The sequence below is a fragment of the Equus asinus genome, chromosome 4, assembly GCF_041296235.1.
Source record: "Equus asinus isolate D_3611 breed Donkey chromosome 4, EquAss-T2T_v2, whole genome shotgun sequence".
Lineage (NCBI taxonomy): Eukaryota > Metazoa > Chordata > Mammalia > Perissodactyla > Equidae > Equus > Equus asinus.
In genome coordinates, this window is record NC_091793.1 from 19,185,643 (window position 1) to 19,213,512 (window position 27,870).

The 27,870-nt window shown below is 51.4% G+C and overlaps 1 protein-coding gene and 1 non-coding gene across 5 annotated transcripts; one reads left to right on the plus strand and one right to left on the minus strand.

Moving 5' to 3' along the window:
- The first annotated feature begins 1,590 nt into the window (after positions 1-1,590).
- POLDIP3 (DNA polymerase delta interacting protein 3) lies at positions 1,591-26,561 on the plus strand. 4 transcript variants are annotated; one of them, XM_070506776.1, is made up of 10 exons: positions 1,591-3,025; positions 3,376-3,645; positions 13,158-13,548; positions 14,251-14,337; positions 15,542-15,637; positions 17,492-17,671; positions 18,244-18,321; positions 20,750-20,879; positions 23,038-23,104; positions 24,302-26,561. In XM_070506776.1, the coding sequence occupies exons 2-10, from the start codon at positions 3,587-3,589 to the stop codon at positions 24,477-24,479; spliced, it is 1,266 nt and encodes a 421-aa protein (XP_070362877.1). In that variant the 5' UTR covers positions 1,591-3,025; positions 3,376-3,586; the 3' UTR covers positions 24,480-26,561. The 4 variants fall into 4 exon arrangements, with proteins under 4 accessions (XP_070362877.1, XP_014723918.1, XP_014723920.1 ...); XM_014868432.3 differs by lacking the exon at positions 1,591-3,025 and having other exon boundaries at positions 3,265-3,645; positions 14,251-14,346; XM_014868434.3 differs by lacking the exon at positions 1,591-3,025 and having other exon boundaries at positions 3,312-3,645.
- On the minus strand, positions 3,055-3,204 carry LOC123283678 (U12 minor spliceosomal RNA). Its single transcript, XR_006524348.1, has one exon. It is a non-coding gene; the product is annotated as a U12 minor spliceosomal RNA (small nuclear RNA).
- Positions 26,562-27,870: the final 1,309 nt, after the last annotated feature.

The following is a 27,870-nucleotide window of genomic DNA, read 5'->3' on the forward strand; positions in this document are numbered from 1 at the left end:
CTTGAGCCTCTGTCACCCATGTCCTTGGGGGGTTGGCAGGGAGAGGGGACAGGATGGGGCTGCGCGAGGCCTGGCATTTATTTCTTATGGATATGTTTGTTGTAGAAAATTTGGAGAGGACAGAAAAGCATACACAGGAACAAAAAACACTGGACATCCAGAGGCATACACCTGTGACTGACGAAACCAGGTCATCCAGTGTGTGGCGGCCGCTTTCCCCCTGGGGGCAGACGCTGGCCATAACTGATGGGCCATGATTTCTCATGTAGCAAATCCCCCATCATTGGACAGTTAGGCTGTTTCCAGTTTGTGGATTTTAGGAATAACAGCAGCCATCTTCCCCCACCTGTCAAATGATTTTCTTAGGATCGATTCGTGGAAACAGAGGGCTGGGCCAGGGGATACTGATGAGAAAGACACCAGACAAGTAACAGATGCTGGTAAATGCCAAGACGGAAATTAAAGATGAGTAATGAGACACTGTGGGCGTGAGGGCGGTTCCTGCAGTCGGGCAGCAGGAAAGCCCTTTCTGAGGAGTTGGCCTTTATGCTCTGATGTGAAGAGAAGGAGCTGGCCCTATTGGGCCAGGTGTTCAAGGTGGTGGAAACAGCAGGTGCAAAGGCCTTGTGACTGCAACAAGCATGGGGAATAAACTTCCAGAAACAGATCAAAGAAGGCAGGTGGCTAAGGGGACAGTCACAATGAGGCTGGAGAGGGAGGCAGGACTAGATGTGCTCTGGAGGGAGTGGCCAGCAAGTGCAAAGGCCCTGGGGCTGGGACCTCCTGGATGGCCCAGGGAACATAGTGAAGGCCAGTGTGGCTAGAGCGGAGTAGGGAAGAGAAGATGGGGAAAGTTCGCAGGAACACCTGTGGCCAAGCCTTGGGGCACGGGAGCCCCTTTCTTCCTATCTCTCACCTTCCATCTGTCCCTGACACATACTGGAGCAGGACTGGGACTCCTCAGTGGGCAGGGAATCCCTGGCCTTGATGGCCTTTGTCCACACCTACTGTGTGCCGGGGACTCTGCTGCCCACTGAACACACATTAGGTCTCATTCCTCTCCCCTTCTGGAGGATAAGAAAACAGGCCTTCAGGTTGGGATTTGATGCAAATTTGCCTGAGCCCACCAGAGGGTGTCTTCTGGGGCTGGAAAGGAGGGCATGAGTTGGACCCGGTCCCGCCCCTCCCTCCTGGTCTCAGTTTCCCCGTCTGTAAAATGGTGAGTGAACTAGGTGGGTGACTCCCCTCTCAGCGCTGACGCCCTTCTAAAGGAACGTTTATAACAGCCCCTCCACGCTCCTGAAGTGAAATCGCCTGTAGGTTCTATCACCTCCCTACACACAGGATTTTCAAAAATTAGCACAAAGCTCCTACTATGTTATAAAAGAGCAGGAAAGGAGAGGAATTTATAAAAGGGCACACATTTCAGCATGTAAATGCTGGCCCAAGTTCCCCAGAAGGGGGGGGTGGGGGCAGGGGTTTGCCCAGATGTGGGGTCCTTGGCCTGTCACGGCCCCACACGCAGCCGACTCCGGGCTCTGCTGACGGGCGGGCTTGTTGCAGGCGGCACGATTCTCGGTGGATTTCCAAACTCGGGCTGCGGTGCCGCTGCATGGCTGCATGGCGGTGCCGTGTCTGTTCACACCGAGCAGAAAGTGCTGCGTGTTCCCACAGGCACGGAGGGAAGTCAGCTCCGAGAATTCCCGGGCCTCTCCCTTCCGGCACCGGCTCCCGGAAAGTCGCGGGCGTTGGCGGGTCCGGCGGGCCCGCCCCACCCCGGTCCCCACCTCCACGTGACCACCGTCTGTGTGGCCTGGACGAGGAAACACGGGCAAGCCAGACTCCGAAAGCTCAGAAGTGGCCCTGGGGGAGGGCCACCCCGCTGACGATCCCAGAATTAGTTGATCTCAGTTAATGACCCTATTGTGCGGGCTTTCAAAAGTCATTTAAGTGACCTTTTTTACATTTCACGTAAGGCGAGACAGGGCCTCAGCTCGTGCGTCCTCTGGCCGCGTCCTGGTTCCTCCGCACCTGCCCTGCGCGGTCCCGCCGCGCGCCCTCCCTGCCTGCTGCCGGGCTCGGGGTTCCTCCCCGCCCCGCTGGGAGGGAGGCGGCGGGGACGGGTTCGCGGTCCCGTTTCACAGCTGAGCGAAGGCGGCCCGGCCAGCGCCCCGTCACTCTGCGCAGCTGGGTCCCGATTCCCCTGCCCCGTCTGCCGCCCAACCCAAGACCCTCGTGGCTTTGCCAGCTTTTGCTCGTTTCTCCACGGAGCCTCTGATGCCAGATTTTTAGTTGCGGTGTGATGTTCAGTTAAGAGCACCTAACTCCACTCGCAGTGTTGGGCTTAGAGCTCATGGAGCACTTAATCCATGCTCGCCACTCTTTTAAAGGCCCTGCTTGTTTTTGTTTTGTTTTTTGAGGAAGATTAGCCCTGAGCTAACATCTGCCGCCAATCCTCCTCTCTTTGCCGAGGAAGACCGACCCTGACCGACATCCGTGCCCATCTTCCTCTACCCCACATGTGGGACCCCTACCACAGCATGTCCTGACAAACGGTGCCATGTCCGCACCCGGGATCCGAACCTGCGAACCCCGGGCCACCGAAGCAGAACGTGCGAACTTAACAGGGGCACCGCCCGGCCGGCCCCCCTGCATATATTTTTATTGATTGATTCGACAGATATTTTGTATCGAACACACACCTCACGCCAGGCTCAGTGCCGGAGGCTGGGGTCGCATCGATGGAAAGGCAACGCCACATCCCGAAGACCGCGGTGAATGAGTCTGTTGAACCCTCGCGACAACCTAGGTTATCGGCCCCACTTTCCAGATCAGAAAAACAGGCACCGAGAAGTGATTTGCGTGTGAAGGTCATGCGGCCAAGAGGCGTGGCCCGTGAGACATGACCCGCACCGTCGTCCCAGCTTCCCCCTCCCCCGGAGGAACACCTACTGGGTGCAGCCGGGAGCCGCACGCTTCTCGATTTGTCAACCACAAAGAAGCAGCAAGTGTTTGTATCTTCCCGGTGAGTCTGCTTTTTAAGGGGAAACGGGACGGGCAGACCGCGACTCCTAGGCATCCCGCAAAGTAGGCGGGTCACCTTAGGGGCGACCTTTACCCGCTCAAAAATTCGTCTCACATTAGCAGTGAGGACTCGGGCGTCACCCCGAATCGTTATTTTCCTTACTCATAAGTTTAAGGCATAAACATGCGCTCCCCTTACTTCCTGGGTAATGAATTCTATTCTCATTAGACCTACGGCGAGTAGCAAAGTGGACCATCGACCTAAGAACTCCGCTCTTTCGAAGCTTGTCTTACTCGGTAATTAATTTTTTATGTCGCTTTGCATTTTATTTGTTCGTCTGGGGAGAATAGGGAAAGGTAGTTCTCCGAGCCGCCGTATGCAGATAAGCGGCCGGCGTCGCGAAGGCTCACGGGGAGCTCCTGCCCCTTCCGGTCTTTGCCTGGTTTAAGCTGTCGCGAGAGTTCCTCGGCCGGAAGCAGCTAGTGGCTCCGTAGCAGCCGAAGGGGCGGGCTCGCGGGCTGAGGGAGTGTAAGCTGCTCGCGGCTCGCTCGGCGGTGCAAGATGGCGGACATCTCCCTGGACGAGCTCATCCGGAAGCGCGGGGCTGCGGCGAAGGGGCGGTGAGCATCCTTTTCTTCCTTCGGGGTTCAGGGCTGCGGCCTGGGGGGCTCGGGGCGGAGGAGGGAGCGGCCCGGGCGCGACGCGGAGGCCGCCTGCACCCGCCCCCTGCCGCAGCCGCGCTCCTCATTGGCTCGGCCCCGCCGCCGCCGCCGCGGGCCTGGCCGCCCGGCCGCCCACTGGCTGCAGGCGCCGGCGCTCCGGGGCGGCTGAGGGCGGCGGAGCCGGGCTCTCGGCTCGTGGGAGCGACCGGGGGGCGGTGCCGGCCGCGGAGGGGAGGGGAGGCCCCGGGATGCGGAGGGTCTCCGGGGCAGCCCCCTGTCCCGGGCGGACGGGCATCGGGCCCGCTGCTCCATTATCCCAGCACCACTAAGTTTGCGGGGACGTGGCTCGCTCAGAGTGCGCCGTCTGGGGCTGCCAAGCCGGGACCCAGACCTCTGGCTTCCGAGTCCTCGTCCGCGTCCCCCGCCGGCCGCCTCGTGAGCGCTGCCGCCCGCCGGGCGCGTTTTAAGTTCTCGGGGCGCTTTCGTGTGCATGCGGTCCTGTTGCTCCACGCGCAGTCCTGTCGGCCCCAGTTACAGGTGAGAGCGGGGGCTGGAGAGGAGCGTGCCTCGGCCCAGGCCGCGGGAGCTCTCCGAGCTGGCCGAGTTGGCCTCAGGCACGCGGCAGAAAAACAGGTGGGACGCGCTGGAGGGTGGCCCGGCCTTCGTGGTTCTGGAAGACCGTGCTTGATCTGGGGCAGGAGCTGGGGAGATGCCGTGCAACTGCGTGCCCCAGCCTTCGTTTGGACCCTCCAATACTGCTAGTCGTTTCCAGCCTCTCTGAGCTCCAGTTTACCTGTATGGAGAAGTGGGAACTTGGTCAAGAGTTTTCCGGCGCACGTTCAGTTAGTTCCGATGTCTCTGTAAACAGCCAGGCTGGCTGTAAAGCTGTTCGATACCGTTTTCTCTAGAAAATAGATTCTCTGTTTTGTTATGTGAAATGTATTCCCCAACCCCCTACACACACAGCCACTGCAGCCGCCGCCACGTAATTCACCAGCCAGCTCTTCACCTGGCTTCTGTTCATAACAGGCGGGCAGTAAGTAGTAATTTCCTCAGCCGTTATCCGTGAGTAGCTCTCCCCTAGGTCTTTCCTCTGGTGACAGGTGTGGAATTGGTGCTGGGTCCTCTGGCCCCGTCTAAACCCGTCCAGGTTTCATAGGTTTCCCCAACAGTTGCTGAGCGAGCCTCTTCCCAAGACGTGCTGTCTCTGCAGCCGCTCCCCTGCGCCCCTGACCGCCGGCTGTCTTGATGTTGATGTGCTCAGGGTCTCGTGTTGGGCCGTGAGTGGGGATGCAGGGAAGGGAGGATGTGTGGATCCATGGGAAGAGCAGGGACTGTGCAGCCGGGCAGACCTGGTCGCCTGGCAGGGCCTGTTGTTGGGTTCTGTGTCCCCCTGGCTAGATGACTTGTGAGCTGTGCAGTTTTCCTACTTGTGGTTCTCAGTAGTGGTTCCTGGTAGATCGTTGAGAGGATTAAATAGGAGAATATAAGAATGTATGCTTTAAAGTTTGTCCCAGGTAGTTCAGCAAATGATGGCGGTGGTTGCGGATCTTTCCCCAGAGGAGGAGAAGCCTGAACCCCTTTCCAGGGGGTGTGATAGGTAAGCACTGGGGCCTGGAGTCACTGCCAAGGTTCAGTTCCCTGCGTCTCCCCCTTTCCCTATGATCTTAGACAAGTTACTTAACCGTTCCATGCCTCTCTTTCCTTATCTATAAAACATGGATGACGTTTCCTTTGTCAGGTTATTGTCAGGACTAAGTGAATTAGTACATCTAAAGTAGTTCACAGAGTGTCTGATGAGTACTAGGTGGTCGATGGATGTTGGTTATCGTCATCGTTATTGAAGGCTTTTAAGTAAAGTAGCAGCATCCAGTTGGCAGTGTGAGGATATTGCTTCGCTGTTATGTGAAGATTGGATTGGGGAAGTGCAGGCAAAGAAACTGGCATTGAAGAAAGTGGACTGCATGCCGCATTTGAGTTAAACCTCCTGGAAACTTCATTTTCGTTTCACTTGCACAGCCAACAGAGAAAAACTAGATCGGGGGCCGGGGGTCCCCTTTCAAGAACTGTCGAAAGTCTAAACATGTCATTTCCTACAGTAAATCTATCCTACATGCTTCCTAGAAGAGCGCTCCTTCCTGGGAACTTAGGTTTAATGTCGCATGGATGTCCCAGGAAGAGCTTTATGGTTAATAATTTAGGAAGAACCTGTGACTGTCTCGGAAAACTGCCTTCCTCCTCTTCGTGGAAATAGCAGAAGACTGAGCCGGTGGAAGTGTGAATACCTCTTTCCTGCAGGTCATGGAGTGTGCTTGTTTTTTAGAGCAGCCGTTCTGTTTTGTGTTCCTCTCACCTTGTAAGTCAAGAAAGGGGTCATTATTATTACTATCTGGGCCCCCACTTAATCGTCAAAAGGCTCCTTGATTAGTGGGAACTTAGAGAAAGTGAGGGAGTGGTTTTGAGTGCTGCTTCATCCAGGCCATCTTGCGGTGCTGTCCTCCCCATGCACAGCACTCTCCAGTGACCTCATTTGCTCCAGACCCATGGATGAGACTCCCCAGGACAGCACTGGCCCCCAGCTCCAGTGCAAGCCTGCCCCTCTTGTTGATTTTGTCCTTTAGGTATGAGAATATCACTGATAAGTTAGTGGAGGCGTCCCCTCTCTTGAGTTTGCTTAGTCTAACTCTGAGGCTCGCTCTGTCCGCTGCCTGCACATAGTTGGCTGAAGGTGGCAGGCAGTCTTAGTGGGACAGTTGGAGTGTAGCAGCTCCAGGCCAGAGGCCTTGTCTGGGGAGTCCTTGGAGCCCTGGGGGGAGGGGCTGGTGCACTTCTCAGTTCCCACTAGGGCTCTGGTCCTGGTGCTCATTGCTTGTTGCCTTGTTGAAATAGGATAAAGGGAATGTAGACCCAAAACAAAGAGGAGGGAAGCGAGTTATTACGTAACTTGGAGGGGAAGAATTAGGATTTAAAATGAAACATCTGCACAAGACTCTCTCGGAGGGTAAGGGGTTAGTCTCGTTTTTCTTTGTCTCTCTAAAGCACCTAATTCAGAATTGATCCTCAGTAAGAGTTAGAACTAAGCTGTGTTTTCGTCCCATAAAGATGGTCTCAACACACAGGTATTCTAACCTAGAGACACCCATGGATTAAAATCCACTTTATAATAATCCAGGGCCCCCCTCATGAGCCTGAATCCTTTAGACTGGACATCTGTCCAGAGCGGCTGCTGCTTGCCCTTCACAGACAGAGCCAAGAGGGTGAGGCATTCTAGCCCCAGACAGACCCTCCCTGGTCCTCACGTGTGTGCCCGGCTCCAGTCAGGGGCTGGGGGCAAGCTCAGGCTCCAGTGGGGCATTTGCCCTCTCACCCACACCAGTCTTCCTAGGACCCACAGAGTACCTGGCAAGGGTCTGGACGTGGTGCAGAGTTGCAGTGTTTCTGGTGTGACAGGGCAGGGCAGTTAAGAGACTTGCTCACAACCTCCCCCCCGTCCCCCCTCCCAAACATTTTCTAAGGGCAAAAGTGCAGAATGTGTTTTGGGAACATCAGATAGTCTGCAGTGGGAGGTGAGGCTGCAGGCAGAAGTTGGGAGCAGATGGGAGGCTGCGCTGAGGGGTTGGGCTTTGTTAGGGAGCCCTCGGCAGTTCTGGGAGCAGGAGGGTAACAAAATTGACTCTATGTTTTAGAGACCTACCCCTAGCAGGAGTGTTTATTTGAAGAATTCCTGATGACTAATGCTTGCCTTATAACCAGCACGGCTGCCTGCTGGGATGAATAGCTGCCTTTTCATGCAGGAAGAGAAGCAGTGGTTCTGAAAAGCCTGCACGCTGAAGCCCCCTAAAGCTGTTTGTGAAAGGAGTTGAAAGAACTGGCGCAACCAGGGAACTGACTGCATAGAGCTGAGGGAAAGCAGCGGCTCACCCCCTGCATCCGCAGCTCCATCACCTCCCGCCCCAAATGTATCTTTTGCGCTGTTCAGATGGATACAAATACCAGCACAAGGCATCTTGGTGGTCTTTCTTGCCAGACAGGCAGTATGGTGTGTGGGTCCCGAGTGAGCACAGTCTGCCCTCCTCGGCGTGTGTGCGCACCCTCGGTCACTAGAGAGCCCTAACAGTTCCTTAGCCTGGAGACAGTGCTCACCCTTCCTTAACTGTCAAGTTCTGGTCTTTATTTTTGACCCATGCTTAATTTATTGGTGCTTTGACTAGATAGAGTGAAGTTCAGATCCAGCCTTCACCATTATAGCTCTGGGATTTGAAATAGTTCTCCTTGAATCTCGGTTTCCTCATCTATAAAATGTGGATAATAACCTAATTCTCAGAGGTATGAGGGTTAAAGGAGGTTGTCAAAGTTTATGGGCCTGTCATAAGTGCCCAGAAATGTTGGTTGAGATCACCATCTTCATAGTCTTTCATAAGCCCTGATAGCCGGTTGCCCCTTGTGTTGCTGGCGTTGCTTGTCAACCAGAGACTCCTGTGCATTTCCAATACAATGCTTCAGACAGCCACTACTGGGGATCAGAGAAGAGAAATTGTTGAGGCAAATGCGTAAGTTCAGGTTGCAGAGGCCCAGCCTCCCCTGCCCGTCCTGCGCAGGTTTACTATTCACACAGAACTGCAGTGAACCAGAAAACTTGGGAATCTGCCCCTCTCTCTGTTCTCTGCCCAGGGATGTGATATTTGTTTTTGAGAATCTCACTGTCCTTTCATTATTTGAAACAGTTGCTTTCAATTTTTTTTTTTGACGGTTATGTTGAATTGCTTGAATGATTTGTGAAATTGGGTGACTTAACTTTTTGAAAGCATAATTGATGCCATGGGGTCTCAATGTGCCCGATTTTATGGTATTGTAAGGTCATGGAGTATTACATGATAATATCCCCCCCACCTCCTTTCGTTATAAATATCAGGGACCTTTGGTAACGAGGGGTACCCTGGTGATGCGAGGAGGTGGGATTTGGAGAAGACAGATGAAGATAGGAAATCTTCAGGACATACTCAGGTTTCAAGTAGGAGTGTCTGGCCCTCACTGTGTGGTGGACATGGTGGTCATCAGTGACGTCTTCCACTGTCGATGTTTATGCAGTCTGGTTCCGTTCATAATGTCCTCTCAGGGCAGAGACCAGCTGCTCTCTCTTCCAGGAGCCCTTTCCTGAAGCTCCTGCAGCTCGGGGCTGGTGAGATTTTTGTGGGGTAAGGGCTCTTAGGGTAAGGGCTAGGGTGGCCCTGTGCCATGGCTGTGTGGGTGCCACTCTCTCCCCTAGGAGGAGCAGTTGGTGGCCAGGATCCTAGCAGGGCACTGGACTAGTCGGTGAGGGCTGGGTAGAGGGCTGCCCTTGCAAAGGAGAAGCCCTTCTGGGGCAACCATCGCTTCTCGTGTCTTCCCTCCGCTAGGGCTTGGAATAGGAAAGAAGGAATCTTAGAGCCTGTTATAATGGAAAGATTTGGGGCTCTAAAGTCAGGTAGAGCTGAGGTCCAGTCTCAGCCATGCCACTAGCTCTATGATTTGGTTCCTCCTATAAGATGGAAGTGATGGCAGCTAACCTCAGAGATTGTGAGTCTGAAAGGAGAATGTGCCATAGGAGCCCTGTAGGGTACCTGACAGCAGGAGCTCAGGACTTAGAAGCTCTTTGAGCCTTTGTCATTCCCCTGGTGCAGGGTTGACACAGGTGAGGAGATGCATGGAGTACCCCTAAGAAGCTCTTAGTCCTACGGGAGATGCAAGCTTGTAAACAAAAATCATTGTGATACCTCATGGTAAGTGCCTTAATAGAAGTTTCGACCAGTGCTTTGATGCTCCAAGGAGGGAGCCTCCAGCCGTGGAAGTGATGCGCGAGAAGTGAGGGAATGCTCTCGAGGGTAGAGAGGTGGGGAAAGCTGAGTGCCTCCACGGCTGCCCGCCAGAGCTGTAAGAACAAAGAGGCTGCCAGCTGTGGGCTGTGGGGGGCATTTCCCACGTTCCATCTGCCTAGAATGCCCTTTGACACTCTACTCTTCCCAGACCCCTGGGCCACCTCTAAGCCTTCCCACAGCCCTACAGGTGTCCAGTTGCTGTGGTGTCCCCGCAGACTTTGGACCGTCCTCTCCTAGAGCAGGAGTGTGATGATGATTTGCATATCTGTATGCGCCCCTCCCGTTTGGAGCCCCTGAAGGCCTGTCCCTCACCATTGCTGTTTTTGGTGACTCGACTGCCCAGCCCAAGGCCTCTGCCTTCAGAGCGGTCCAGTGCATGATAAGCGAAGGGTTTCATCTGGAGTCCTTTCCGCGAACTCTGGGTTCGTCTGGATCTGCATGGTGAGTGTTGAGCAGAGTCCTCTCCACATTGTGAGCAGGGCTTCGGTGGTAGCTCCTCGTCTGAACTGATAGCCTGTTGCTTTTCTTTGGTGGGTATCATCAACAGATGATGGGAGTTGAAAGCATTAGGAAAAAAGCCAGTGGGGGTACCTCACCTGCCACTTGGTCGTGGCGTAGGGCTTTGTTACGAAGTTCATGTTGTTGCCTCCGTGAACACCAAGGGCCCCCTCAGTGTCGCTGCAGGTTTCTCAGGTCACCACAAAGCATAGCTTCACTATTGTCAGTGGCTTTGCAGGCCACGAAGCCCAGGGTAGCCCAGTCCAGGGAAGGATGGCTGCTCCCTAATTGTGCGTGCTGCCTCCCTGAACACCTGCACCTTTTGGCCTTGCTTTTTCTAGTGCCTCCGTCTCCCAGAATCTTTACATGAGAAAATATAGCAGGGACGGACAGGCAGCTCCCTCTCACCCCTTAAATCTAACCTTATCACTTCTCTAAATGACCTCTTCCACTCTCTCTCCTACCCAGTTCTTGTATAAACCCACTGGAAAGTATTTAACTCCTAAAGTCATTTGCCATGCTTTCTAAGAAAAATGGTACTGTGCCTCACTGCCTTAAGTCTGGCTCTGGCATACTGGAGGCAGCAGGTGTTTTCCATCATTCTGAGGATAATAAGATGAAGGTGCAGGTTTTCTTTTACTCGTACCAGGCAGACTCACCTTTGGGTACACTCCTGCTGTTGGCAGAGGAGCTGGTAGACAGTCTCACTCCAGCAGTTGAGGAAGAATGAGGCAGGAGGAGGATCCTGGTGACGTGCCCACAATGAGGGGTGCCTCCTGGGAGACCTGGACAGTGGTTGGGAACAGCACAGGAACTTGTTTATTCGGCAGTTTCACCTTCTGACAGCAGGTCAGAGATTGTCAGCACTGCTGTTCTCCGGAATCACCTGTGGAGTGAAAAATGCAGATGCCCTGCCTTCTCCCAGATTTTGGGTTCAGTAGCTCTAGGGTGGGGTCTGGAGAGCTGTACTTTTAAGAAGCTCCATAGCAGTTTCTGATGCTCAGCCAGGGCTCAATGCCACTTACAAAAGACTGGGCCCTGAAACAGGAATGAGCCCCATTCTCCCCTCCCTTCCCAGTCCAGGGTGGGGAGAGAAGACAAGCAGATGTAATAATAGGCACAAAGGAGGGCTGTCCTGGAAGAATTAGGGAGGGTTTCCCAAGGAGGAGTCATTGCCCTGGGAGTCGGCGGCTCCAGGCTGGGCGCCAGCCGCAGGAGCAGTGTTTGTGCTGGTTGGAGTGGAGATGCCTCGTGGTGGGGTGGGCAGGTGGGGTGAGGCAGAAGCCCGCAGACCCCAGGAAGGACTTCCAGGATCGTACTCGGAAGAGTCTTCTGTTTACTCTCAAGCCATTGAAGGGCCAACAGAGGAACCCCAGAAGAGGATGGGGCTTGTGTTAGTTTAGTTCATTTCCAATTTTAACAGTTTCTGAATTTGACATTTTTATTGTTGCAAGTGTGATGAATATATATTTGGTCTTTGTCCCTGGTACACAGTTCCTAAAACCCTTGGAATTTCCTGAGTGATAAGGGTGATAGGAGCTGCTTTTGTTCTAATGAGGCCGCTCTTGGTGGGCCCCTAGGTAGCTTCAGGTTGGGGCTGCTTGCCAGAAGGACCTAGGCATGATTAGCTGGTTGGAACTTGTAGCCCCACCCAACTCCCCACCTGGACTCCAGGGAGGGGAGAGGGGCTGGAGATGGAGTTAGTCATCAATGGCCAGTAATTTAATCAGTCATGGTCATGTAGTGGAACCTCCATAAAAACCCCTATGCAGTGGGGTTTAGAGAGCTTCTGGGTTGGTGAAGACATCCACGTGCCAGGAGGGTGGTGTGCCCAGAGAGGGCATAGGCACTCCACACCCCTTCCCCATACCCTGCCCTTTGCATCTCTTCTGTTTGGCTGTTCCTGAGTTATATTCTTTATAGTAAGCTGGTAGTGGTAAGTAAGCTGTCGTCCTGAGTACTGTGAGCTGTTTTAGCAAATTGCCGAACTTGAGGGGAGCATGGGTCAGAAGGACAGGCAGCCCCGGATTGGGACCGGCGTCCGCAGTGAAGGCAGTCTGTGGGACCCAGCCCTTCACCTGTGGGGTCTGTGCTAACTCCAAGTAGTTAGTGGTAGAATTGAACTGTAGGACACCCAGTTGGTGTCTAGAGAGTTAGAAAATTGGTTGGCGTGAGGAAAAACCCCACGCATTGGTGTCAGAAGTGTTGTGAGTAGAAACAGTTCAGGGGCCAGACCCGTGGACGAGTGGTTAAGTTCACATGCTCTGCTTCAGTGGCCCAGGGTTTCGTCGGTTCGGATCCTGGGCGTGGACATGGCAGCGCTCATTGGGCCGTGTTGGGGCGGTGTCCCACGTGCCACAACTAGAAGGACCCACAACTAAAAGTACACAATTATGTACTGGGGGGCTTTGGGGAGAAAAAGGAAAAATAAAATCTTTAAAAAAAAAAAAAGAAAGAAACAGTTCAGACAGAGTGACTGTTTTTCTTTTTTATCGAGTCTTCGTGTCATCTGTTAGTCCACTAGCTGCAAGGCAGACCTGCTTGTTGGCTTTCTTGCTCCCGGCCCAGCAGGGGTGTCTGCCAGCACTGGAGGCATGAGGCTGCTGGAGGCCAGCTGGGCGCCCTTTGCTAACCATTTAGCCTCGCCAAGCCTGTGTCCGCAGCTGCAGAATGGGCATATAATGGACACTTCACACAGCGCTGAGAGGGCTGGTGGAGAGCGGGGGCCTGGGAGAGCTTTGGAGACCGAAGTTGCTCTTCAGATGTGTGAGGGTGTGATATTTTGGGGATATTTGATTGGCGTCATTTGGAGGTTATTGTCCATAAGGGTGTCTTAAAACACCTGATCTAGGGAGCAAAACTAGGGAGACCAGCAAGACTAGGGAGTCTTGGGTAGTGAAAGAGACCACCAGGCCCTCCTTCCCAATTCTGTTTACAACGTGTAGTTAAAGCCACAAACTAGGGAAGAAGTCTCTACATAGGTTTAATTGTTTCCTCAGGCAGGAAGCAGCTTTCTGTTTCTCCACGGCCGCCTCTGTTCCCAGTATTACCACAGCTCTCCTTCCGTGGGCTACTGCTGATGTCCAGATCCACTTAATATTGCCATTTTCTTTGCAGGCTCAATGCCAGACCAGGGGTTGGAGGTGTCCGGTCTCGTGTTGGGCTCCAGCAGAGCCTCCTCAGCCAGCCAGCACGCACAACCGCCTTCCAGCAGAGGTTTGATGCCCGGCAGAAGATTGGCCTCTCAGATGCCCGGCTCAAGCTGGGAGTCAAGGATGCCCGGGAAAAGCTTTTGCAGAAAGATGCCCGGTTCCGGATCAAAGGGAAAGTGCAGGATGCCAGAGAGATGCTGAACTCCCGCAAGCAGCAGAGCACGGCACCCCAGAAGCCCCGCCAGGTGGCCGATGCCCGAGAGAAGATCAGCTTGAAGAGAAATTCCCCTGCTGCCTTCATGAGCCCACCCATCGGGACAGTGACCCCTGCTCTGAAGCTCACTAAAACCATCCAGGTAGCCTATGGCTCTTGTCATGAATTCCCAGAAGCCAGTTACAACTGCAGCTTGAGGCAGGGTGCAGGGACCCAGGAGTGTTTGGACAAAATGACAATTCTCCTAGGTGTTTGTATAGTAACCATATGAGGAAGGCAAGCTGTTGTCTCAGTTTTATGTAAAAGGAAGGGGGGGGTCTGCTGGAGGTAAGTGACTTCCCCAAGTGCCATTGTGGTGGAGGGACGAGAGGGGAAGGACAGAGCATTTGCTGAGCACGTGCTACGTGGCAGGCACATAACATGTATGACCTTAGTTGTTCCTCACTGCAACCCTGGGATTATCACCCCAGTTTATAAAAGAAGAGTCTGAGGCCCTGAGATGTGAATTGTGCCCAAAGTTACACAGCCAGAGTAGGAGCCCAGTCAGACCTGGCTCCTAGTGCTGGGCCTGGCCACCTGCACAGCTGCCGCCCAAAGGGAGCGGAACAGTATCATTTAACCTGCACAGCGACTTTGGGAACGGGAAGAGCCGCTGCAGCAGACATTTATGGAGTCAGGTTCCTTGAGCCCTGCACATGCGTTGTCACCTGGTCCCTGGGAAGGCGAGTCTTCCTGTCACTCTCCTGCTTTGGACTTGAGGCACTCTCTAGGGCCTTTTACCATAGACCAAAACTGTGTCCCCACCATCTTTGTGGGATGAGTTATGACTCCTGGGTGTTTCTAGGTTCCTCAGCAGAAGGCCATGGCACCACTTCATGCCCATCCTGCTGGAATGAAGATCAATGTCGTCAATAACCACCAGGCCAAGCAGGTAGAATGTGTATGTAATTTATGTGTGATTTATGTGTACGAGAGTGTAAACATACTCACTTGTGTTTTCATGGGAGGCACTGGGTGAATTAACTGAGGCCTGGCCCAAGGTTCCCACTTTGAAGAGTTGGAGGATGGGTTATAGTTGGCTTTCTGCAGTTTGAGTTTTAAGAAGAAACTTCTTAAGTGGAGGAGGTGATACATAAGGGGCAGAGAGGCAAATTAAAAGTCTTTATTTTTTTATGATAAAAGTAGCATGTGCTTGGGGCTGGCCCAGTGGCATAGTAGTTAAGTTCTGACACTCTGCTTTGGCGGCCTGGGGTCCGCAGGTTCGGATCCTTGGTGCAGACCTCGCACTTCTCATCAAGCCATGCTGTGGCGACATCCCACGTAAGATAGAGGAAGATGGGCACAGATGTTAGCTCAGCAACAGTCTTCCTCAAGTGAAAAGAGGAAGATTGGCAACAGATCTTAGCTCAGGGCCATTCTTCCTCACCAAAAAGGAACAAAAAGTAGTATGTGCTTAATATAGAAATATTAAATAGAGAAAGATTAAGAAGAGAAAAAGAGTTCCTCAGGCTCCTGCGCTCCAAAGCCAGCCACTGTGGGAATTCTGCCCTGGTTCCTGCCTGTTTTGTTGGTTCTTTAAGTTGTCATTGTTATTTATTTAATGCCTACTGTAGTTGTGGTTATATTGTTATCCAATTTTGTGTCATTCTGTTTTCACTTTATAACTGAAGCATTTTTATATGGTTCATAGTTACTCTAAGCATTTTTAATAATCACATAATCCTTGAATTGATGTTTCAGTTTATTTAAACCATTTTCTTGTGATTTTCACTGTTAGAAATCCTTCTCTGAACGTCTTTGTGGATAAAGCTTTTTCTAGGGTTTGGGTTGATTTCTGTAGGCCAGATTGCCAAAGGATATAAGCAGACATTTTAGGGACTCTTGATGGGTACTGCTCACTTGTAGGAAGGTACTTCAGATGTACCTGGAGGCACTTTGATCGGGCCCTTGTGGGCCAGGAGCCAGCCTCCCAGGACATGAGCCCCAGCCTCCCAGGACAGTCTCCCCAGGCACTTCCCCTGTGCCCACTTCTCCCTTGGCCTCACACGTTCCAGTAGTCATCTGCTCGCTGTCCTCACTCCAAATGTCTGTTGAGAACTTGCATGCCACGTTAGCTTCTGTCTCTTTATTTTCAGAATTTATACGACCTAGATGAAGACGAAGACGTCGTAGCTCCCACTCCTAGTAAACAGATGAAATTCACCACCTCAGGCAGCTTTCTCCACCACGTGGTAGGGCATTTTCTGCTTTTCCTACACTCACTCTGTGTCTGATCAGGTGGATGGGGAAGGTGGTGGAGAGTAGGGCCTTTCAATTCAAAAGTATTTCTTCATTTGGGTCATAAGATGTTCAGAGCTGGAACTAATCAAGCACTCGTTCTATAAATGCTGAGCGCAGGGTGTCCAGTGACTCGTCAGAGCGCCCACGGCTAGCGAAGGGCAGAGCTGCAGCTCCCAGTTGCTGTGTTGATTCCCCTTGGGGGAAACGGGTGCGCCCCACAGAAGGGAATCCAGTTTTCTTCCCTTTCTGGCAGGACGCTCTGTATGTTCCCCTTCCCTCTGTGATCAGCACTCTGGCCCCGTTCTTGAATCTGGATTCCCTTGGCTGGTGTGTAGCAAGAATAAGCTGAACCTTGCCTGTGGGCTCTGCCATTGCAGCCTGCATGCAGGGGAAACTTGTTGACTAGGATGCTGGTCAGATACCATGAGAGAAGGAAAGAGAGCAGTATCGGTATGGGAACATCAGGGAGGTCTGCCCGGCTCAGCTCATGGGTATAACAGATACAGACAGGAGGCCACTGGGTACCCAAGCCAAGTGCCTTTGTTTGGCCTTCAGAGGCCCAAAGACTCAGTTTTGGGTACTGCATTGAATGTGCAGTGTAATTTCCTGGTTACCCTCGAAGCTCTTAAAGGGATGTGGGAAGCTGAGTGATCCAGTGTGTTACAAAGGGGCTGGGCCTTTCCAGTGATTAGACTGCTCGGGTCTGCACCAGGGGGCCTGTCAGCCAGCTCAGTTAGTGGCTAACCCTAACTGCAAACACGCTGTGTTCTTACTAACTCATGTAAGACTGCCCTTCCCTCCGTCCCTGTGAGATGGGTACTGTTATCACCCCTGGTTTATGGATGAGGAATGAGGCACAGAGAGGTTAAACACACCTGCTCAGTATCACCCAGCTTGTAAGTAGTAGTGGATCCAGGAGTCAAGCCTAAGCAGTCTGGCTCCGGGGCCACGGGTTTACACCATACTGGCCCTCGAGGCTCAGGAAGCGGCTTGAGAAACGTGGAATCCAGCAAGGGGGGAGCATTTCAGCTAGACTCGGAGAAGCTGGTAGATCAGCCCGCCCCATACTCTGCCTCTCTGGCTGCTGCATTCCTCCGTCGTCCCTGAGTCAGTACCTGCTAGACCCTATCCTAAATCAGCAAGGCCACCTGCCACTTGTGCCTCATGCATCTTTGTCCTCAGACGCATTAATAGCCGGGAGTTCACTGGTTTATATTTCCAAGGGACCACATCCCGCCTCAGGGTAGCAGGGGAGGGAGGGAACTGTCACTGCTGGTCTGCACATGCCAGCTCTGCCAGCACGTCCCTGACAGTCTGGAAGCTGGTGAGGCCGGGGCTATGTGTGGAGCCTTTGTGTGGCCGCAACAGGGACCGAAAAGCTGTGAATCTGGGCCTTAAGAGTGGGTTCCTATGCCCAGCCAGTCCAGAGCTGATGATCAGCCTATCGTGATAGAAGCATATTTGGGAATGAACATGACCCCAAGCTTTTGGCCTTTTGACTGGCCCCAAATTGTAGGGTTTGTATAAAGTCTAAATGGTGTGGGTGAGCCGTGTCTCCTGGTCAGGGCTGCATGGAAGCTTCCTGCCAAGAGCTTCTAACCCTGGAAGGTGGCTTCTGTGCAGGCTGTGTGTTTCTCTGTCCTCCCGCCCCTTCCCTGTGGCATGTTACTGGCAGCCGGCAGCCTTTTTGGCTCCAGACTGGTAATGGAACTGGGGAGCTGGGAGGCCTCGAGGGTGGTGGTTGTCAGCCCCTTGGGGCATCGAGGTCTCCGGCCTCTCAGATTCCTGTCTGCCTCTTTGTTTAGGCCGGGCTGAGCAGTTCCAAGCTTTCCACATCGAAGGCCCTCCCTCTCACCAAAGTGGTTCAGAATGATGCGTACACAGCTCCTACTCTCCCCTCTTCTGTTCGAACAAAAGCCTTGACCAGCATGTCCCGGACGCTAGTGAACAAGGAGGAGCCCCCCAAAGAGCTGCCGCCTGCTGAGGTGAGGGCAAGGTGCAGGGGTGGGAGAGACTCAGCCTGTGCTGGGTGGGTGGTGTGCTGTGTGTACCCTGTTGAGCCCTCACAGCGCCTCTGGGAAATGGGCTTTGCCGCCCCTCTTTACAAGTGAGCACACCCAGACCCAGTGGCCCCTACTTGCAGGCGAGTGGGGAATACAGAGCTGCAGACGAGCACTGTGTCTGCTGACACAACAGAGGTCTGCTCAGAAGAGTGCTGTTGGGAGCACTGAGAAGAGAGCATCTAATTCCGTTGGGCAGATCCGGGAAAGCTTTAAGGAGAAAGTGCCGCCTGAGCTGCGTGGGTCTTGAAACATGAGTGGCGTTCCAGGCAGAGTTCAAAGGCCTGAAAGGACCTGGCGTGTTTGGGAAATGATAAGAGGTTCCATGCCTTAGCATCGGGTGATGGGTGTGCTGGGCGCTGAGGTTGGAGGGGCCTGGTTGTGACGGGCTCTCCGTGATCGTTCCCTCTGGGCCTCCCTCGTGTTTCCCTGGAGTGAGTGCTGCTGTTTGAGTGCACAGCTCTTCTTTGATTTCTGGTAATGCTCTTGTCTGGCAGCCTGTCCTCAGCCCTTTGGAAGGCACCAAGATGACTGTGAATAATCTGCATCCTCGAGTCACCGAGGAGGACATTGTTGTAAGTACTGTGGCCTGCCAGAATTTAAAATCTCAAACCACTTCTCTGTCGGGAGTCCCTGAGACCAACCCCAGGTTCACTGATTCTCTGGGAGAACTCACAGGATGCAGCATAGAGTCGTATCAGGGCCAAGATTCCTTACAGGGCACAAAGCAGAATCAGCAAAAGGAAAGGCTCATGGGACAAAGGCTAGGGGAAACCAAGCACAGCTTGCAGAGTCCTCTCCCAGTGGAGTCACACAGGATGCACTTTACTCCCCCAGCAGTGAGTTGTGACGACACGCGTGAAACCAGGGAAGCTCCTTAGACAGTCAGGGCCCAGGGTGTTTACTGGGGCCTGGTCACGTAGGCACTCTGCCTCACGCGTACCAAAATCCCAGACTCCCAGAAGGAAGGCAGGTATTGAGTATAAACCGCAATTGTTGGCACAAACAGCTTAGGCACAGTGAGCCACTCTTCTCGATTAGGGTAGTTGGAGCCCTCCTAGAAGCCAAGTTCCCAGACACCAGCCAAGGGCCTACCTCGGAAGCAGGCCTTCTAAAGGATAGCATTCAGGCTGGCAGTGTTAGCTCTTTTCCTCCCAGCTTCTAAACCAGGGCCAGGTGTCCGGCCTGACTCTCAGGGCCAGGGCATTGTGCTGGAATGGGTCTTGAATGGGATCCTTTAGTCCCACTGTGCAAAATCTGGTGGTTCATATTTTCCCACGAGTCTTTGGAACTTCTGCCTGCTTTAGAGGTTTTCGTTATGATTCAAAGTAAAAGGAATGAGATGGGTTGGTGTTAGCTAGTGGTTGGCCCCTCTGGATTGCCTTTCTGGGCCATCCTCTCCCACTCTTGGCAGTCATGGGCAAAGCCTAATTCAGGTGCCTGGTGAGGGGGTGCCCAGATGTAGCCAGGACTTCTTTTCAACCTTGTTTTCATTCAGGCACCAAAAAAAGCTGTAAGTTTAACAATCCAGGTACCCTTTTAACTCTGAACTGTCACATCACAGAATGAGTGTAACTGGCTTCCAGCCTCTCCCTGCACCTGAGTCCCAGGTTCTGTAACAGCCACACTGGCCACCATGTTTGTTAATGATTTTAATTGTGAAATACGTGAGTGCTGTGTGGTTGCTTTTAGAACGAAGCAGGCATGCCAGTGAACAGTGCACACAAGAATGGAAATTGCAACCTACTTTGTGTAATACTTGACAAGTTTTAAAGAATTAAAACAATTTTTTTCCTGATTAGAAAATAATAGCCATCATTTACTGAGTACTCACTGTGTGGCAGGCACTTTGTATGCAGGATCTTTAAGGATACTGAATAGTGAAAAAGGAAACAGCTGTAATGATCACCACTCAGAATAAACTGCCAGTAATAGTCACCCTCGCCTCTTTTCTACCCAAATAGGTAATGTTAAAATTTAAGAACAGCAGTAGTAAAATTGGGATCACACTTAGTATTCAGTTCCATGTCTTGGTTTTGATATTTAACATTTTCCGTTTTATCATTAGAAACAAATCATCTCAATGACCTCTTCATGAGTCTTCTCTTTGTCCCCATAACCTTGTGAAGGCCAGTTGCCCGTGAAGAAATGGCTCGGGCGCTAGTTGGCCTCTGTGGTCCATCACGACATTGTGTTCCCTCTCTGCCCTCAGTCTCCTGGTCTGTAAGATGAGGAGAGACTGAAGTAAATGACGATGGTAACACGTGTGTACTGCCTTAAGAACGCTTTCATTTGCACTTTTAGCAACCGTGAGAGGTAGGCTAGACCAGTCCTTTTCTTCTTTTCAGAAGAGAAAACTCACCCTCAGAGAAGTTAAATAACTTACTTGAAGCCACACAGCTGATAGGAGGCAGAGCCCCAGGGATCAAACCCAGGTCTCTGACTTAAGGTGACCAACTGTCTTGATTTTGCTGGAGACTCCTGGTTAGCACTGAAAATCCCATGTCCTGGGAAGTCCCTCAGTCCAGCCAAACCGGGATGGTTGGTCACCCTGTGTAGAACTCCAGAGTTTGTGTTTCTAACAGATTCCCAGGTGACATATTAGCCACTATCTTTGATGAACCTAAACATTCATTCTCATGACAGAGCTCTCTGAGAGAAAGTCCATATTCCATGACTATTCTTCTTGTGGAGGAAGTGGATACTGAGGCAGGAGGACTTTGGGGGTGACTTGCTGAAGGTCACAGGGACTCCAAGCCTGATAAGCCCAGACCTATTTCTCCCTGCCAGCACAGCTTGTCTCCTTATCTGGTCCCATGTTGAGGCCCATGGATGTCCCAGCAACACCACCTAGAATGGAGCCTCCCTGAAATCTCGGGCACTGGGCGTATTCAGCTGGAGTGCAGCCATCACTCAACCCAGAGCCCTCTGGAGTGTGTGAGTGGCAGGCAGGGTGACAGCCTGCAATTCTCCCCTAACACCAGCCCCTCTTGTTCTTTGCAGGAGCTTTTCTGTGTGTGTGGAGCCCTTAAGCGGGCTCGGCTGGTCCATCCTGGGGTAGCAGAGGTGGTCTTTGTGAAGAAGGATGATGCTATCACTGCATATAAGAAATATAACAACCGGTGTCTGGACGGTAAGTAGAGGGAAAGCAGCCACCTCACCTTCCTGCTTCTCACTGTCAGGCAGTGGGCATTTGGAGCAAGCCTTCCTCTGAGATGGGTGGGAAGACATCCTGGTGCACTCAGCCTTCTGGAGCCTCCTGTGCACCGAGAACAGGCAGGGATGTGCAGTCTCCTGGTAGTACTAAGCTGCCTCTTCCACAGGACCCTGGGTTTTCACTCAGCCCTAGCACTTAAGTCTAGCGAGCAGAAAAACACCATTTCTCCCTGGATGGTTCTCTTAAGAGATCTTTGCCAGGGAAGCCAAGAGCCATAGCCTCCCCCTTCCAGTGGTTGGTCTGCTTACAGCTTGGTCTCGGGTTCCAAATGTTGGCACCTGGGTGCACTCTGCTCTTAGTGAGTAAATTACCGATTTTACCTCATTCAGATGCACGTTATTCATCTCAGGATAGCCTGTAGAGGGAAACTGCCTGCCAGACCCCTTCTAGCCACTGATTTGTTCCGTCAGTGATTGTTGAGTGCACTTGTGGGCGAAGGCCCTGTGCCAGAAGTGGAGATGCCATTACTGAGAAAACAGTCAGTGGGATTTTGATTTGCGTTTGCTGAATGGCTAATGATGTTGAGTATGTTTTCATGTGCTTGTTGGATGTGTGTATATGTTGGAGAAATGTCTGTTTGGACTATTTGCCCACTTTTTAATTGAGTTTAAAAGAATTCTTTATATATTCTTAACATGTCTCTTATCAGATAACTGATTTGCCAGTATTTTCTCCATTATGTACGTTGTCTTTTCACTCCTCTTTTTAATCTGTGCATTTACAGCTATATATTTCCCTCTAACCACTGCTTTAGCTGCATCCCGTACATTTTGGTATGTTGCATCTTTGTTTTCATTCATCTCACAGTATTTTCTAATTTCCCTTGTGATTTCTTTGACCCATTGGTTATTTAGGATTGTTTTTTTTAATTTCCATATATTTCTGAATTTACCAAATTTCTTTCTGTTCCATGAGTGTTTGAGGAGAATATATATTTTGCTGCTGTTGGGTAGATGTCTATTTTAGGTCTAGTTGGCTTATAATGTTGTCTTCTTTTTCTTTGTTGATTTGCCTGTTTGTTCTGTCCATTACTGAACGTGAAGTATTGAAAACTTCAACAATTATTGTTTGTTTACTTCTTTCAATTCTGGTAGTTTTTACTTTGTGTATTTGAGGTTATGTTAGTTGCATATACGTTTATAAGCATTTTCTTCCTGATGGATTGACCCTTTTATAATTATAAAATGTCCCTCTTTCTCTCTACTTAACATTTTTTGTTTTAAAGTCTATTTTGTCTTATATTAGTATAGCCACTCTAGCTTTCTTAGGGTTGCTGTTTGGGTGATGTCTTTTTCCATCCCTTTACTTTCAACCTTTTTGTGTCTTTGAATCTGAAGATAGCATATAGTTGGATCTTTTTTTTAAATCCAGTCTGACAGTCTCTGCCTTTGGTTGGATTACATTCACTTTTAATATGACTTTGCATTACATGAATATTTTCTAGTGTAACATTTTAGTTCCTTTAATGATTTTTTCACCATTTTTTTTGAGTCACTTTCTTAATGGTTGCTCAAGGATTTACAGTATATATCATAGTTTATCAGAATCTATTTCAGATTAACATTGATTCCAGTGACATAGAAATGTTACTCCTGTATGGCTCCATTCCCTCTTCCCCTTTTTTTGTGCTGTCATTGTTATACTTAGCACATATTATGTAAAGTGGGAGTGCGGTACTTGTAGCAGTTAATCCTTCATGGACAAAGTGGAAGTCCGTCCATACATATACTTTTGAATCCACTTTTCACTTAATTTCATAACGTAAACATTTTCCCTTACTGCTTGCTTCACAAACAAGTTTCTCCCTTAGTTGGACTCTTATCTCCTGCATGAAGCAAGGTCTCGTGCCACTTTGCTTCTTGGTGCTATCACTGCAAAGGTTTCATGGACCTCATGCTCTGGGGTTTTCTTAGTCTCTGAGTTTTGCTGAAACCTGGCAGCCCCATCCCCAGCCGTGGAGCCAGAGCTGCCAGTGGTGGGTGCTTTGACCCCAGGTGGTAGAGGTGGTAGCCCTTGTCCTTTTGCCTGAGGAGCTGAAATCTCATGGCAGATCTTTTCTTTTTTGGTTTTTCAGGACAACCAATGAAATGCAACCTTCACATGAATGGGAATGTTATCACCTCAGACCAGCCCATCCTGCTGTAAGTTCCAAAGGCAGGGGTGCTGGGGAGCGGGTGGAGCTTTTCTGCTTGCTTATTACTCTACGTGATCCTCTCTTTATTCTGAGGGGTAAATTGCCTGCATCACAGCTCCATTTCATTTCCTCTGCTCTGATGGCAGGTGGTCAGTCAGGGTGCTAAAATTTGTACAGAGTAGGTTGTCTCATTTCCATGGGGACTTCCCAGGGGCTAACATTTAAGACTTCATTCCCAGCCTTCTAATTTAGAAACACCTGAGAAGAAAGTGGAGAGCAGGCCACTTGTGTCCCTCTTTGCCACAACTGTGTGCATTGTCTAAGTGAATGGAAGACCCGGCCTCCTTGTCATTGACTCTGATGGGGACAGTGCCAGGTGCTACCCCTCATTTTGTTACACACACCTGGGCATATGTGCCTGACCTGGGACTAAGGAATTTTTTGGAGCCTGAGACGTATAAAATGTCTAGACTGACATGACATCCTTTTATAATAAAGACAAGGAGACAGAGACCTTGCAAGGATATTAGACTTGCCAAGGTGGGTGGGGTAATGTGAGGCAGGCCTGAAACAGACTGTGAAACTTAGAAAGACCAGAATTTGAACCCTGGATATTAAATTGTGTGATTTAGACAAGTTTCTCAAATGATGTTCCAGAAGTAGGTTGTATTCTGAAAAACGTATATCGATTTCTTTACTTCAAGATTTTGGGGCTGGCCCCGTGGCCGAGTGGTTAAGTTCACACGCTCCGCTGTAGGCGGCCCAGTGTTTCGTTGGTTCCAATGCTGGGTGCGGACATGGCACTGCTCATCAAACTACCCTGAGGCAGCGTCCCACATGCCACAACTAGAAGGACCCACAATGAAGAATATACAACTATGTACTGGGGGGGTTGGGGAGAAAAAGGAAAAAAAAAAAAGATTTCTCACAATGCATAATATACTAATGTGTGTGTGACCATCGCAGGGGCACATGCAGTGTCTCCTAAACTTAATATCCCACAACACAGCAAGCTGCATCTCAATTTTGTCATCAGCAAATTAAAAAATGAAAGGTTTGTTACAAGATGAAATGAGATAAGGGGGTACAGAAAGCATTCCATTTGCCGCCTAGCTTACCACAGGTGCTCAGTAAATGCTGGGTGGTCCTCTCCCCGTCTAAGGGAAAACTGACAGGGATTTTGACTCTTCTCTGCCCTCCGCAGACGGCTGAGTGACAGCCCCTCGGTGAAGAAGGAGAGTGAGCTGCCTCGCAGGGTGAATCCTGCCGCGTCCTCCAACCCCCCTGCCGAAGTGGACCCTGACACCATCCTGAAGGCCCTCTTCAAGTCCTCAGGGGCCTCTGTGACCACACAGCCCACAGAATTCAAAATCAAACTTTGAGCAGGGGCGTGAGGCAGCCAGAAGCAGGGGCAGAGGAGGGTGGCTCTGTTTCCCAAAGCAAAGCCTTGACCAATGGGCCATTGGACTGGAGGCCCCTGAGCGTGGGAAGGGTCACTGGGGGCAGAGAGCTTCCTCACTGGACGGAACCCACCTTTCCGTGTTGTCTTCTACCCTGTGCTCTTGTGTACATTAACATTCCCTGTAGTATGTTTCTTGCCCCTCCACCTCATCACCAAGGTAGGCTCGTGTTGCTCAGAGTCTCTCTCCCCCAACCTCAGCCCCAAACTGATTTCTTGTCTGGAAATGGTGCCCTAAATTCTCTGAGTGGCTTTCTTGTGGCCCTGTGGAACGCAGGGCAGGGGCTGTTTGAAGGACACTGCTTTCTCCAGGGGTGAGGGGTTGCCTCCCCTGTCTCTTTTTTAAATTTTTCAAACAAAGCGGGGAATGGAAGCCCCTGCCATCCTAATGGGAGCCAGGTTAGCTTGAGAGCCGTGCCACTCACCCACCGGCTCAATGGAGATGGCCCTGGGCGGGGGTCAGCTCACAGGCCTCTTGTCCTCTCCCCATGACTGGCTCCAGACCGTTCTGGTAAGGAGAGGGCCCCCAGCTCTTGCCTTGGAGGCCCATGCTGTCACAGGTGACCCCGAGTAAATTCTCACATTTCCCTTTTCCTTTGGGTTATGGTCTGTGCCCCACTCAGCTCTTGGCCTTCTGGGTGTCCCCGCTGAGAGGGGCTTACACTGTTAGCCCTCCCAGTTCTCACTAGCACAGCCCTCATCTCACTCTGGTTTTGGTGCAAATGCCAGCTCTCTGCTAGTTGGGTTTTTCAAAGAGTCCGCCTCGTGTTTTATGACACAGGGATTGGGTTTGGAGGAGTCCTTGAATGGGAGATGGAGGCTTGCTCCTGGCTCTTTCTTTCTGGCCTCAGGTGTCTGCAAGATAATAGGGATGCTGAGAGGCATATATCCAGCTGCCACCAAGGGGCACTGTCTCCACTATTGGGAGACCCATCCCAATACCTATGACCAGAGGGGTATTTTTCCTGCCTTGGCGGTGTGGGGAGGGAGGGAGTTTAGAGAGCAGAGTAGCCCTTCCAGGAGAGCTGGGGGCTTATTCCTTTGGCGTGGTTCCAGGCAGTTGGGGCAAAACTAGAACCCAGGGGCAGCCCCTGAATACCAGGAGCGCATTGCTCCGTGTCATGCGCAGTCTCCTCCTGGCTTGCTGGGACTAGAAAGGAGATCAAGGCTGGCGGAGCTGGAGCAGGATGCTGGGAGCACTACAGAATCACAGCAAGTGCTGTGAAGGGCACAAACCTAGGAGGTAGAGGGGACCTGAGACATTAAGAGCCTCTGCTGACTGTATGGGGCCAGCCCGGTGAAGAAAAACCTGGAAACTCATGTTTTCACTGAGTTAAATCTGTCAAGCAGGAAGGACCCAGGGTTTGAACCCAGCCCAGTCCTCCAGCTCAGAGGTGGCCCGGGCCTGGGATGTCCAAGGAATGTGCCTGCTGGTGCTTCACTTTCCAGCTTTTTTAAGAATGCTGCTCTTGTTCTCTCTCTCCCCCTTTCAACGGGTGCAAACTTACTTCTCTTCAGCAGCTGGAAGACATTCCTCCTACACTGTCCCTTCTTGGCCCAAGGGAGCACCCACAAGGCAGTAGGACCTGGTTTCTCAGGTAGTGGGCACAGTTGGATCACTGCTTGGACTTGCTTTGAGTAGGGTTGGTAAATATCCTGCCTGCATGGCTTTACCCTCCGCTCTCCCTCCAGTCCCAGCCAGGCTGCTCTGGTTACCAGAGTCCCACTGACCCCAGCTGCAGCCGCCTGGCTGGCTGGGCCCTGTCCTCTGGATAACTCTATGGTACATCGCAGGGTGGAGGCTGTTTGCCTTCCCTGCTCTGCAGGATGTCATTGTGGGAAACAGGGAAGAGAAGGTGGTGGGCCAGTCCTTGTGTCCCTCCCCACCTCCCAATCCCCTGCATCCCCCGTCTGTGTCTCTTGTCCAAAAGGAGAGGAAGAGGCATTAAGGGATGGAGGAGACTGTGTTACTTATCCATTTCTGAATAAACATTTGTTATTCCTACCTTTGAGCTGTCATTTCTTTTTTTTTTTTTTAAAACAAAAGATTGGCACCTGAGCCAACAACTGTTACCAATCTTGGGTTGGTTTTCTTTTCTGCTTTTTCTCCCCAAATGCCCTCAGTACATAGTTGTATATTTTAGTTGTGGGTCCTTCTAGTTGTGGCATGTGGGACACCGCCTCAGCATGGCCTGATGAGCGGTGTCATGTCCGCTCCCAGGATCCGTACAAGCGAAACCCTCGGCCGCCGAAGTGGAGCATGCAAACTTAACCACTCGGCCCCCGGCCCCCGAGCTGTCGTTTCTTAAAAGATTCTGCTAAGTGTTCTTTTGGAACTTGGCACCAGAAAACAGCGATTTGCTTCTGCTTCGCTACTCACCAGCTCTGTGAGCGGCTCCTCACAGGACTCGCTGAGCCTCAGTCTCCAAAGCTGCTGGCCGTGAGCACCAGTGTCTGGGGAAGCGCCCGGCACTGTAACTCAGCACCTCCGGGGCCTAAAGTGCCTTGCTGGGTAGTAAGCATGGTCGCTCCAGCAGAGTTGGATCTGTTCCCAGGGAATGAGGGAGCCTTTGCCTTGGTTTGAAGAGGTTAGACTCAGAAATTTACCTCTTAGATCAGCTATACATTAGAATAAAACTAGTTGTTTTATTTATTGTGGTAAAATACACATAAAATTTACTGTCAACTTTTTAAGTGTGCAGTTCAGTGGCATTAAGTACGTTCACGTCGTTGTGCAATCATCACCGTCCATCCCCATAACTCTTCACCTTAGAGAACTGAAACTGTCCCCATTAAACAGCAACCCCCCATTCTTCCCTCCCCGGCCCCTGTCAGTCACCACTGTACTTTGTCTTTATGATTTTGACTACTCGTATAAGTGGAAACATACAGCATTTGTCATTTGCAATTGGCTTATTTCGCTTAGTGTGATGTCCTCAAGGTTCATCCATGTTGTAGTATGTCTCAGAATTTCCTTTCTGAACAACATTCTGTTGTGTATATGTCCCATGTTTTGCTCATTCATCCGTTGATGGACACACGTTGCTTCCGCCCTTTACATGTTGTGAATAATGCTGCTGTGGCCGTGGGTGTACACATAGCTCTTTGAGACCCTGCTTTCAGGTCTTTGGGGTATATACCCAGAGGGGGAGTCGCTGGTGGGAAGATGGAGTGGAGGTACTTACCCTCTCCTCCACTAAGTACAACCCTGGACGTTTCATATAAAAGACGTAACTTTGGAAAGGTAGAGAGAGGAAGGCAGACTGGCTGGGGACCTCAGACCCAAGGAATGATGACGGGCACTAAGCTCTCTG